Genomic DNA, 12500 nt, shown 5'->3' with positions numbered 1-12500 from the left:
CGCTGATCATGCTACAACTAGGTTTGGCCGACCGTAGTTCCATTTTGAAGAGAATGGCTTCGTGAACGTTGTTTGATTTGTCCGAACAGTCGTGTGTTTATGCTTATCACTGTTTGTTTTGATCCAACGTAATGCATAGATCGTTACACGGCCGCTGGCAAAACCCGGGTCGGATAGGATCGGACCGGATCGGATTGGACCGGATCGGATCGGACAGGACCGGACCGGACCGGACCGGATCGGATCGGATGACAGGAAAAGTCGAATTCTGTGCCTTTCTCTCTTGTGTAATCGTCTCCTCATTTATTGAGACTCGTCGAAATGTTTTTTTTTCCAGAGGTGATTACAGATTCCGAAGCGGAATTATGAAAGATACGATGTGACGAATTGACGTCAATAAGCGAATTGACTGCGTGCGCGACGGTCTTCTTCTTCAAACATGAAAACAATTTTTTACTTCACCCCAGTCCCTGAAAATTGCACAATAGCCTGATTTAGCAACAGAAAGGGAACGTCAGTTGACGAAAGGAGAGCCCGCAGAATAGTTGGGATTCTACTCTAAGGCCAGGTTCAGACGCCGATCTTTTCATGAGCCGAAATCAATTTAGAACGACTATTTCAATCTGGAACGGCTCACCCGTTCTTCCCGCCTGGCTTAGCCGGGAATTTCGCCTTTGGAACACCTTTGGAACGGCTTTGATTCAGACGTCGTACTTTTCATGTGCCGATCCTAATGCATAAATTATTATAATGTATTTCGCAAGCAGTTTACCTCAGAGAGCATGCGTACTGGAGCTTGTATACGTCAAATGGCTACGTGGAGAGCTACTTATGCAAACATAAAATGCAATGCGGTCTACATCCTTTTTCTTCGAATTACCGCTTTCTTCCACATGGCACGTAAATATCAATTTGGGCGACGGATGTGTGGGTTAGCAGCATCCGCCATGTTTATTTACTACTCTTGAAAACTGCTGACCATTTGCACTGCTTTTACTGGAACAGTATTAGGAACGGCCAAAAACGGCGTCTGAATCAAGAGGCGTACTTTTTGTCAATTTGGGTCGGTCCAAATTCGAATTGAGTTCGGCTCATGAAAAGATCGGCGTCTGAACCGGGCCTAATATGGCCTAATATTGATATTTTTGCTGCGCGCGCCATGGTCAACTGACATTCCCGTTCTGTTGCTAAATCAGGCTTTTGTGCAACTAGAAGGGACTGGGGTAAAGCAAAGAATAGGCCACTTCGGAAAATACCATAATACTCTTTGTTTGTCCCCCCAAATTTTGCATAAGCATTGTTTTTGTTATCTCTTGGGACCATTGTAAGTCCCAAGGGAAACTGGAAACAATCCTCATGCAAAATTTGGGGGGACAGACAAAGAGTATTATGGTATTTTTTGAAGTGGCCTAATAGGCCAAAATACGCAGTCAATTCGTCAAATGGTATCTTTCATAATTCCACTTCGGAATCTGTAATCACCTTTGGAAAAAAAACATTTGGACGAATCTCAATAAATGAGGAGACGTCTACACAGGAGGGAAAGGAACACAATTTGAGCACGTCGTCTGTTGTTATAGATCCGGTCCGAGTTTTAATTTGTCAATCCGATCCGATCCGATCCGATCGATCCGATCCGATCCGATCTGATTCGATCCGGTCCGGTCCGATCTGATCCGATCCATATCATAGTTGCCAACGGCCTCGTTACACGGCATTGCAGTCTTTAGTGTTGAATGTTTATATTTAGTTGTTAAATACTTAATTTGCAATCTTTTTGACTAAATATACGAGATGATCGCCAGATCTTGACATAGGAGTTGGTCTGTAAAAACAACGTATCTTTTAATTTACCCTCGCGCTTCGACGAGGCTAGTCTGAAATTCCCTAACCAAAGGGTGCGCCTCTAAGGTTGGGGAGGAGACCACTACATGCATGAGGTGGTGCTAGTGCCATTTATCTACCGAGAAGAACTATGGGATTGGACTTGGTGAAAAACATGGCGGACGATTTGTACATGAACTGTAATGTATTTCTCTAGTCATAACCAAGTGTTATTTGGGATCTTAGCAAGTTCAACATCATCACATTATCTTTTTGGGGCTCTTAAGAAAACCTGAAATATTCCTCATACCTCCAAGGCTACAGCAAACTCCTCGTAACCAACAAAAATCCGAGTTCACTTAAAATTCTCGATGTGACAATAATTGTATTGGCGTTGTGCAAGGACTGCAAGTAACCCTCTCAGGCAGCGAGTCCTTTTAAGGTACTCGGAGGGTAGCAAGAAACAAGAAGCCATTGTCGACAACTTTTCAGCCGTGTGGATCATACGAGAAAGATAAAGTGATCTTCTTAATTTCTGTTCTTTTGACCCGAACTCTTTTCACGTCGATACATGTCGTGCAGAGTTTCTTGTCTGAAACTCTTCATTTGGTGGTTTACTCTCACAAGAAAATGCCGGCTTGTCCTCATTTAATTTCTGTAGAAGACGTTAATCTAGAAGAGATCAGGAGGAAAATGGCTGAAGTGAGTATAACTGAAAGATTACTTCCTTTTGAAATGATTATTTATGCTTTGTCATGGTAGATTTAAATATCGAATTTTTTTTTTTAATTTTACTCCTCTGGGTAATTTATTTCGTGCAGCTCTTCGGTGGAGTGACTAAGCCCTCCTCTAAAGAACCTGAGCTTTGTCTTGCATGAGCTTTTCTACTGCATGAAGAAATTCTGTTTGCAGTTAATATGTTTTTCTTTTTTACGCATGTAGCATTGTTAGCATAACTAGTGTTTTGTTAAAGGCTTTTCTCATTATCCCTGTTTCAGCTCAAGGTTAAACAACTGCAGAATACCTTATCACAAATTGGCATAATTTGATTAATAATTTGATTGGCTTAATTAAATGGTTTATTCTTAAAATAATGCTGCCAACAAACTAAAAGGAAGTAATTGGGGGATGTTATTCACATTTCCTTGACTAATCATTAGTTGGGAAATGTTTGGCTTTATGAGTAACTGCCTTGAAATTGTTATAGAATGTGGCACATACATGTATACTGCTTCCTTTTGAAGATTTGAGTGATTTCTTCTTAGGGAAACTGTGATCATTGTGAAAGATCTGGGTCGGATCTCTGGGTTTGTTTGCAGGTCAGTGGTAAACTGTTATTAGTTGTTGTTAGTATCTATCATTATACGTAGTTTAGCATAAGGCATACAATGTAACTATATAATAAAACACAAATGATCTGGCCCGGGTTGCTCGAAGCATGGTTAGCACTAACCAGCGTTAAATACCATGGAAACCTGTTGGTTTTGATACCTCTTAACCAACGGTTAGCACTAACCGGGCTTCAAGCAACCGGCTCCTGTATTTTAAGCACTTGTAACATTTTGGGTTTTTAAATTTTTTTTATCCAGAGGTGTTGTTCATTTGTGGGATGTGGAAGATTTGCAAACAATCACATTGAGCTTCATTGTCAGGTAGCACTTTAAGACCATATTTCATTGTTGTTATCAGCAGTTGCATTGCTACACATAATAAACATAATGTAACTCTTTAAGGTGTTTTATAATGTAATGTCTCAGTAGTCGCTTCTGCTCTCTTGGAATATTCATCAACTAAAGGATAAGTGGGTTTTTTCCAAGAAAATACCAGTGACAAGTGGGATGTGCCATGCTACACCACACCAAATCATTGCAAATACATTTATAGTAGCAACACAGTCAAACTGGCGGTTTTTAGAAGGTTCCAATGGAATACTCATAATTACTAAACTTTTGACCTAGGATAATGTGTTTCTAGCTTTCTGATTGGTCCACTCAGTGTCGGTTATTAGCTGATATACCGTATGACCAGAAGCTCACGTCCCTGAAGCATTTAACTCTAGTTCAGAGCTTGGGTTTTTTGAGTATAAAAATTGCCTTCTTTGGATGTAGCATAACTCATGCTTTTTCCCATACATGCACCTTTGATCTTATTTTGTCCATTTTGGGTATAAAATTGGTGTTCTAAATTCCCTAGCAACAAACATTTCACCTAAAAACGCCCTATATTTTGTCTTTAAACACTAAGCCTTATATCTCCAAAACTAACTCTTTGACTCCCATTTTTTTATTGCTGGAAATTGATTAGCAAGCTATGATAAAACTCTCTACAGGGTGAAAAAATTTGCTGGAGTGCATTCGGAGTGACCTTAAAATTTCCAATAATTGTAAAGGTGGCTATGGATACAGTCCACAGAATGTTTTAAACTTTGCAAGAAGCTTTATCTTAGCCTGCTTATCACCTTGGACCAGCAATAAAAATTGGGTTTCACCAAGTTTGTATTTTTGTGTAACTGTTTTATTGTAAGTATTGAAATTGTTTTGAGCCTCCTTAATCTAACCTATCAGGTTCTTTAAGAGTATATTCAATTGATGATACTTGACACTCTTTTCAAGCATAAGTTTTTCTTTCATTTGTCAGGAAGCAAATCATCACTTATGTTTGCACTTGAAAGATTTCCGCATGTGGTGTTTTAGCTGCCGGGGAGAGGTGTCTCAGACATCTGATGACTCACCAAGAGCAGGCAGCAGTGATACTACCAGTCCATCCAGGACACAGGTAATGTAACTGTTTTTTTTTTAGCTCGAAACCAATATCATCAATCACAGTCTTCCCATCCAGCAACATCCCAACTAACTAGATACGCGTAGACCAATAACTTCAGCTTCCTACCGACCAATTGGGTCTAGGACCAGAATTCTAATATGGTTCACTTATTATTAGTTCACTACACAAAAAACTTGACTCTGAGGATTTTATTCTTTTATAATAATAATAATAATAATAATAATAATAATAATAATAATAATAATAATAATAAATGTATCTTTATTATTGGTTATTATTCATTGATTTCATAGGGATAAAAAGTCCTTAGTTGAAAATTAAATTTTTGTTTGAGATTTGTGTGCCTTTGTGTTGTTACATTGGTGTAGTAAAAGGTCACAAATTGTCATGTCATGAGAGGGGTAGTTAGGCCACAAATTACATGTACCATGTTATGGGAGGAGTTGTTAGGAAGATTGAAATGGCATGCAATTGATAAAATATATATATGATAATGTAAACAAAACACTTAAACTTGCATTTTCTAAATTATGGCCAAGCTAAAGAAATATTTGCAAGCTGCAAAACAATAATTGGGATTAAAAAGTCATGATTTAGGACAATGGAACCTCAAAACAAAACTGGTTTGAACAGTTTCAAATCAAGAATAATTTACCTGAGCACAACATAAAAATATGTTTCATAATGCTTTTGTCCCTTAGGCACATGAGGTTCTTGATATTGAAGATGCCTTGGAAGTAGAGAAAGGCTTAAAACCTAGAGGTACGTGTATGAAAACTTGTATTGAAAAGCTTGTTTTAGACCTCATTTTGGTTTTTACCAAAGAGAAATATTATGACAGACTTAACTATTAGTCTAAGAGTGTAATGTGAAGTGCTAATTTTCTACCCATATAGACCATGTGAGTGTTAGCCCTACTAATGGAATTGGGCCCACACAAGGACAGAGAAAAACTCTGACCAGGGTGGGAACTGAACCTTCATATTACACTCTAATAGTTAAGTCTGTTCACATATAAGTGCTACATGACCAACGCTTGCAAAAACTTAACCCCTCCTTGTACTTGTATAAATTCATAGCTGTGACATTGACATCTTAACATGGCTTCTGATAGGATGCGGAAAAAAATTAAAGATTACACGGAAATTTTTGGCCATATTATACAGAAACATGCGTTGATTATGCGGAAATTACACCGGATTATGCGGAAATTTAAACAAGTTATAAAACTAATAATTAGGCCCGTCCAATGTATTTACATGCTTACGGTAAATCCGTAATCGAGATTGCAACCAATATAATCGCATTTGTGATTTTTGCCCTTTGTGATTAAAATACATGGAGGAGTCACCAATTTGCGACCAGCTTTCACCGTTGAAATAAAAGGGTTAGCAGTTGGGATTTTGCCACAACTTTTGGTAAAATAAAGAAAGCGATAAAAAATTATTTTGTTTCTCGTCATGAATTTTGTTTCAATTTGGAGATAATGGAGCAAAATTGTAATACCTTTGGAGCGCGATCCATTCCCTCGATCATTGACTTAGGGTGCGTTCGATTGACCCTATTCTTGAATAAGAATACGCGGAGTGATGATTTAAAACGGTACGTCTGGCGTTTTGAAGCAACAAGGATGATAAAGATATGTTTAAAATAGCATTTTAGCAGGTGTTTGACGATTTTAATGTGAATCTCCGTAAAAACGAACGATTTCTAACTTCTATTCCATGTATTCCTATTCCGGAATATGGCCAATCGAACGCACCCTTAGTTTCTTATCAGTCACGTCATTTGCTGAAGTGTAACTGTTTCTCGTCCAATGGGAAGCATTGTAGGAACAAAAACTAGTGTCCAGGCTCATTGGCGAAAAAATGCACGGAAACTGCTTACGATCTTTCTTACGAACTTTCATCTTGTGAACGAAATGGTGTGTTTTCTTCAATGTTCAGGAAAATAAGCGTTTCAAAACAGTCAATTTCTTTGGCTTTTATGTTTTTGAGGATGTTAAGGAGCTGCTTTATCACTAATATCAGGTGTTTCTTCTGTTTTTTGCGAAAAATATCGGAATTATGCGGAGAATATCGGAATTATGTGGAAGATGCCGATTTCAGTGAATAATTATTATGCGGATCCGCATCGCCGCATCCTGTCAGATGCCATGTCTTAAATTCCCACGACTTGCTCCCGTCTGGCCTTGTGGCTCGGTCGGTGGGGTGGTTGTGATCTGACCCCAGGGTTGTTGGTTCAGTTCCCACCCCGGTCAGAGTTTTTCTCTGTCCTTGTGTGGGCCCAATTCCATTAGTAGGGTTAACGCTCACATGGTCTATGTGGGTAGAAAATTAGCACTTCACAATTACATGTACACTCTATAATAGTTAAGTCTGTTGCTACACGGCCAACGTTTGCAAAAAGGTAACCCCTCCTTGTACTTGTAGAAATATTATGAGTTTGTGGCCTGCATTGAAGATAGTAATGACTGGTGTATGGATTGGCTGAGGTCGTCATGAGGAGATGTGCCAAGCTTGATATCTGTGTGGCAGGTCGTGATGACTAGCACTTACGGTGTCTGGCTCAGCTGATGCAGCTGCAAGGATTGTGATGATTCCAGAGCAAGACTCGCTGCTCTTTCTGCATACATGTATAATGAACAAGCTCATAAAGGTTAACTTCGTTATTTCAGGGCTATGTGGGCTTGCAAACATTGGAAATACGTGCTATATGAATGCAGCTCTACAGGCTTTGTCCAATTGGTAAGGAATTTAATGTAACAGGGCGTATTAGACTATAGTATGACCAGCTAATGTGCTCTCCAGCTGCACTTGATTAACAAAACATAACAATATAACATGTGTAATGTAACACTAGCCATGTTTTCCCTATCTATACGTTATCCAATTTTAATATTTTGGCATCTTGCTTATGATGGTTGGTTTTCAAGTGTCTTAACCTTTGTTAAGGCTTAGGTAAACCCAATCATGCATATTTTGCATTTCACACAGCAATATAATGTATCAGATTGTCATTCTGTAGGTGTAATCCAAAACAAGTGATTAAAATTATTTTCATTACTCGTTTTTGGATTATCTTTTTTCCATATGTAAAATTAATGTCTTTAGTGTGTCACATAGAGCAAAGCCCTACTGTTTAGATTTATTCGATATTAATGGGATAGTGTGTAAGAATAAGTTATTATGTGGGTTATATTTTAATTATACATGTACATGTATTGTGTCAGTCCACCTCTCACGCAGTACTTCTTGGAGTGCAGCAGTTTTGCCAAGGAAGTTAAGACCACTGCAGTCTGCAGGAACTACTCAGTTCTGATCAATGAGCTCTGGTCAAGAAAAAGGTATGGTACAGTGCATTATAACCATACATGTATTTGAGTTACTGTGATAATGGCACTGGTGTATTTATAAGAGCATCACAAAAGACCAGTTGGACAAATATTAAGTCTGTAGAAACAAGTCTTACAATATTGAAAGTGCATCTTCACCCACTCACCCATCTTTGTGCACTGTAGCACCACTGACTGTTTCTTCAGAAACTAGCATGATTAGCTGCAAGATCCATCTTGCATTTATGATAAAATTAATCATTAATTTTATAATGAACAAACTAAACAGACACACCATAGAACAAATGAAGGGCTCTAAGCCAAAAGCATCCTTAAATAATTAATTACAATATTGAGTTTGTTTTGTTAAATCATGTCCAGATTTCACACAAGGAATAATATTGAAGTCATGTGAAGACTTACAGTACCTATGTTTTTTTAAAAAATGTAACTTTTTTAAGACCAAAAATGTAGGGAGGGGAATGAGTTTGTTTTCCTCTCTTTCTCCATCCTATTGCTGTAATTTTGAGCATAATATGTATGTGTAATCAAATGGCGACGAGTGAAATTAGGAAATAATTTCACGCATGTTTTGTCGAAATTCTGATAATTTCCCGAGCCTTTAGGCAAGGGAAATTATCAGAATTTTGACAACACGCAAGTGAAATTATTTCCTAATTTCATGAGAAAACCATTTGATTACCTTTTAATGTTGTGGGTGACAAATTACGCTCACAACCGTAATTGTTTTTACTGGTTTATTGTACCGAAAACCGAGAACATTAAGAAGAATACAGTTTTCGTTTAAAGCATACATTTTTGCTAAAGTTCGTAATTTTCTGAGTTTCTTCACAAAAAATACCTTTCGAATTCTTCATGCCTTTTAATTCCGTAACTTCTTCGATGGTCACTGTCTTAAATCTCGACGCCATCTTGGCTCTGATCGAGATACGAGAGATGTTACCATGGCAATTTTGTAATTTCACATGTGAAATTATAAATTAACGCTGAAATTTCGCGCCAAAATTAAGGAGTAATTTGTCACCCATGATATTAGGACCATAACATACAGTACATGTAAGTCCAGTTGATTTGGCAGAAATTGGTGGAATTGTGCAGAATGACCATAAACTTTGCTAAAGCCTAGTAAGGCTAACAGTGACTTCAAGGAGATAAAAAAAAGGCTTTACCTTGAATACTGAATAAAAGTGGCCATGGTCAACTTCACTTGCAGTGTGAAATTCTCATGAACATTTTCTCAGGACTAATTATATATTATTCTTATTCATTTTCAGACCAAAGTATGTTGTCCCTTCTCAACTTCTGCGTAGTGTACGACTGGTTAATTCACAATTCAGAGGTTATGGGCAACAGGTGAGCTGATTTTAAGTTTGGTTTTTTGAGATAACTAACATCCAGTGTGTGGCTGTACTCGATGGGAGTATTTACATCAGATCGGGATGAACTCAGACTGGCATGAGTTCATATAGGCCTCCATACATTTCCTTTTTTGCGTTTACATGAGACTGGCCTGACAATTTAAACCCAGACCGATTTGCCTTTGTCTCGGTTGTGGACCAAGACGGGAAACTCTCGTACCGGTCTGAATTCATACTGTTCTCATGTAAATGACAACAAATCTCAGACGGGGTCCAGAAATTTCAAGCTTGTACATGTGTGCTTTTGGGTCAGCGATATATTTATTAGACAAAAGATATCATTTCATCCCAAAACCAGGCACTATTAGAATATCATCTTGGTTTCATATAAGTAAAGTTCATACTGGCCTGAGTTCGTCCCAGTCTTGTGTAAATACCCCTTACTGTTTACTTTCAGCTAGAACATTAGAGAAAACACTATTTTTTTTCTGGTCTAGTTTCTTTTGAATAACCAGGAGCAACTCTGAAAAGCTACATGCATGGTTCCCTAGTCTCAGCTCAAATGCAATAACTTAAAGGGGCTATGCAAAGGACTGTCCCTGCTACCGTACATGTAATTCAAAAGTACTTTTGTATGGTTTACTGAATATGCAGAAAAAGCAGATCTTATCAAGTGTTATTGAAATCCAAAAAGAAAATTGGGGCTAACCAAGCATTTTTCAAAGAAAATTAATCAACAAAATTTGTAAAAAGTGCTAAATTACAAAGCTATGTATAGCGTTCTTTTCCAAATTGAAGCTTAATTATCTGTGAAAAATGCATGACTACCCCCAATTGTCCTTTTGAATACCAAGAGCACCTGCTAAGCTCTGCTTTCTCTGCATAGTTTTAAAGCGCGCAAAAATATCCCTGTATTAATAAGCACCACCCATAGGAAACCCAAGTATCTCAAGATGCGCAGAACATATGCACAGTACCAATAGTACATGTATGCACTGCCTAATCACAAGTTCAAAATGCGAGAATGGTAATGTGGAATTCCTTTACTGATTAAATTATCGTTATAACTTAAAACTGTTAAACAACATAAAAGAAATACAGTAAAAGGATGGATGGATGCAAATGGACAAGACTGAAACAGAAGACATTTGGGAAATCTTGAAAAATTTTGGCCCAATGTATTTCAAGTGTTTGTGACAAATTGCCAGTGTAAAGGTCACTTTTTCTCAGAACCATCTTGTTTGTGATATTTGCCACAACCAATTGAAAAGCAGTGGGCCGAGGTTTTTCAATATTTCCCAAATGCCTTGTTTCAGTCTTGTCCATTTGCGTCCATCCATCCTTTTTAATGTATTTCTTTTATGTTGTTTAACAGTTTTAAGTGGTTAAATTGCAATATTTCATTCTACTTTTTGGGCATTTAGGTTGTCATGAGATTACACCATTTCGCGTGACATAGCCCCTTTAATTAACTGTATGGTTTTCAAATGTGATTGTCAGAATTTTTCGTAGATCATAAAAGAATTAGTGAATAAAATTTATTCATGATTTAGAGGCTTTGCGCAACAGCTTGTTGTTGCTGTGTCACACCAATAGGATTTTGGTGAAAGAAAAAGGTGCATGTAAAAGTTACTTAATTAAGAGCCATTGGAGGCTCACACAGCTAGAGCCTATCCTGGTTTCAGCAGTAGTATTTTATGGTATTGCCTTTCTTTCTTTTTTGGGTTGGGGTGCAAGTCCATGGCAATGCTTCTTTGTATCCCAATCAATTTGCTAAGAGTACCCATACAGGTGACTCTGTGGAGAGAGACAAAGACTGTAACGAGCAAAGATTCTCATCTTGGAAAAAACAATTCAGTGGTGGAGACAGGTCTCAAAGCTTCAAACCTAAGCACAAGAATTTATGACGCTGTCCACTATGCCAGAGGGCCCCATTGTTAACAAAACCAGGCTCTTTCAATTTTTGGGAGAGATAAGAAATAATGTTATTAAGTAAATTATATCATTTTGTTGATCCTAGGATGCACAGGAATTTTTACGTTGTATCATGGATCAGCTTCATGAAGAGCTGAAACAGCCTTTGCCATCACTTATGGAGGACCCAGCATCAACAGAGAGTGGTGATAATGATGATGAACCAAATCATCATAACAAGAGGCTACTAGGAGGTACAAGTCTGCCTCATAATGGCAACTTGCATGATGGTATGGTTGGTTTGAATAAAGGCATTTAAAGGAGCAATCATTTCATCTCACTGCGGTTTTGAAGCCATACCTTGATTTCATTTTACATGTACCTTTGAATATTTTACTACTTTTGAAATCTTTGCACAACATCTCACTCGGTAACTTAGACAAAGCATAATAATATTGCTCGGAAGGCCCTTTTTTGAGGAAAAACTGGAGTTATTGAAAACTAGATTATTGGATAATGCAATTCTTGTGTTTTGATTGGCTTAGCCATCATGGTATATACCACGCTCTACAAATAATTATCAGTAACTGCACGCATCATTTTTCTTGTATTTACAAAATCAAGGAGGGAAGATTTATCCATAACTTGTGAGTGTTTTTAATAAAGCACTTTATTATTCCACTTGTGCTTGTTGGTTGTGAGACAATTAAAGTGAACTTGGTGCTACATGCCTCATTGGCTATGTATCATCTCATATCCAACACTGCACCCTCGTGGAATAAATTATTGTTTAATATCACTTTTTTGTCAGAGGTAAACTGTTTAGCCTACTGTATTATGAACCTGATAGAGTTAAAATTTACAAGATTTTAGATTGTGAAGTCTTAAGAAGCAAAGGACTCTCGACTCTTATTTTAAATTAGCAGTTCCCTGAATGACCATGAATTGAAGAAATGGATAAATATTTTTCTACGTGATTCTCCCTTTGACCATTCGTCTTCACTTGAGATACCCACAGGAAAAAATAACAGATTCCCATTTTTGGATATTTTAGGGTATTTTGAAGAATACCGATAAAAATCCCAAATTTGGCAAAGTGAGACAAGTCCCAACCAGGGAATTCCCAACCAAGTTCCCTGACTGGGACTTGTCTCACTCTTCCAAATTTGGGATTTTTGTTGGTATTCTTCAAAATACCCTAAAATATCCAAAAATTGGGATCTGTTATTTTTTCCTGTGACCAGTAGATGTGAAAGGAAAAAAAA

The 12500-nt window shown here is 37.6% G+C and overlaps 1 protein-coding gene across 2 annotated transcripts in view; it reads left to right on the top strand.

The window, feature by feature from the left end:
- The first annotated feature begins 1977 nt into the window (after positions 1 to 1977).
- LOC137985631 (ubiquitin carboxyl-terminal hydrolase 20-like) overlaps positions 1978 to 12500 on the top strand; it is a 31293-nt gene continuing 20770 nt past the window's right edge. The window contains exons 1-9 of one of the 2 annotated variants that reach the window (XM_068833270.1): positions 1978 to 2526; positions 3090 to 3143; positions 3414 to 3476; positions 4462 to 4599; positions 5310 to 5370; positions 7286 to 7355; positions 7841 to 7954; positions 9238 to 9316; positions 11342 to 11525. In XM_068833270.1, coding sequence (XP_068689371.1) covers positions 2455 to 2526; positions 3090 to 3143; positions 3414 to 3476; positions 4462 to 4599; positions 5310 to 5370; positions 7286 to 7355; positions 7841 to 7954; positions 9238 to 9316; positions 11342 to 11525 — 835 coding nt within the window. In that variant the 5' untranslated portion in view covers positions 1978 to 2454. The remainder of the gene's footprint in view (positions 2527 to 3089; positions 3144 to 3413; positions 3477 to 4461; positions 4600 to 5309; positions 5371 to 7285; positions 7356 to 7840; positions 7955 to 9237; positions 9317 to 11341; positions 11526 to 12500) is intronic. The other variant, XM_068833278.1, reaches the window with a different exon arrangement.

Source organism: Montipora foliosa, chromosome 2 (genome assembly GCF_036669935.1).
Source record: "Montipora foliosa isolate CH-2021 chromosome 2, ASM3666993v2, whole genome shotgun sequence".
NCBI lineage: Eukaryota > Metazoa > Cnidaria > Anthozoa > Scleractinia > Acroporidae > Montipora > Montipora foliosa.
Note: the sequence above shows the minus strand (reverse complement) of the source record. Positions and strands in the feature narration are given on the sequence as shown.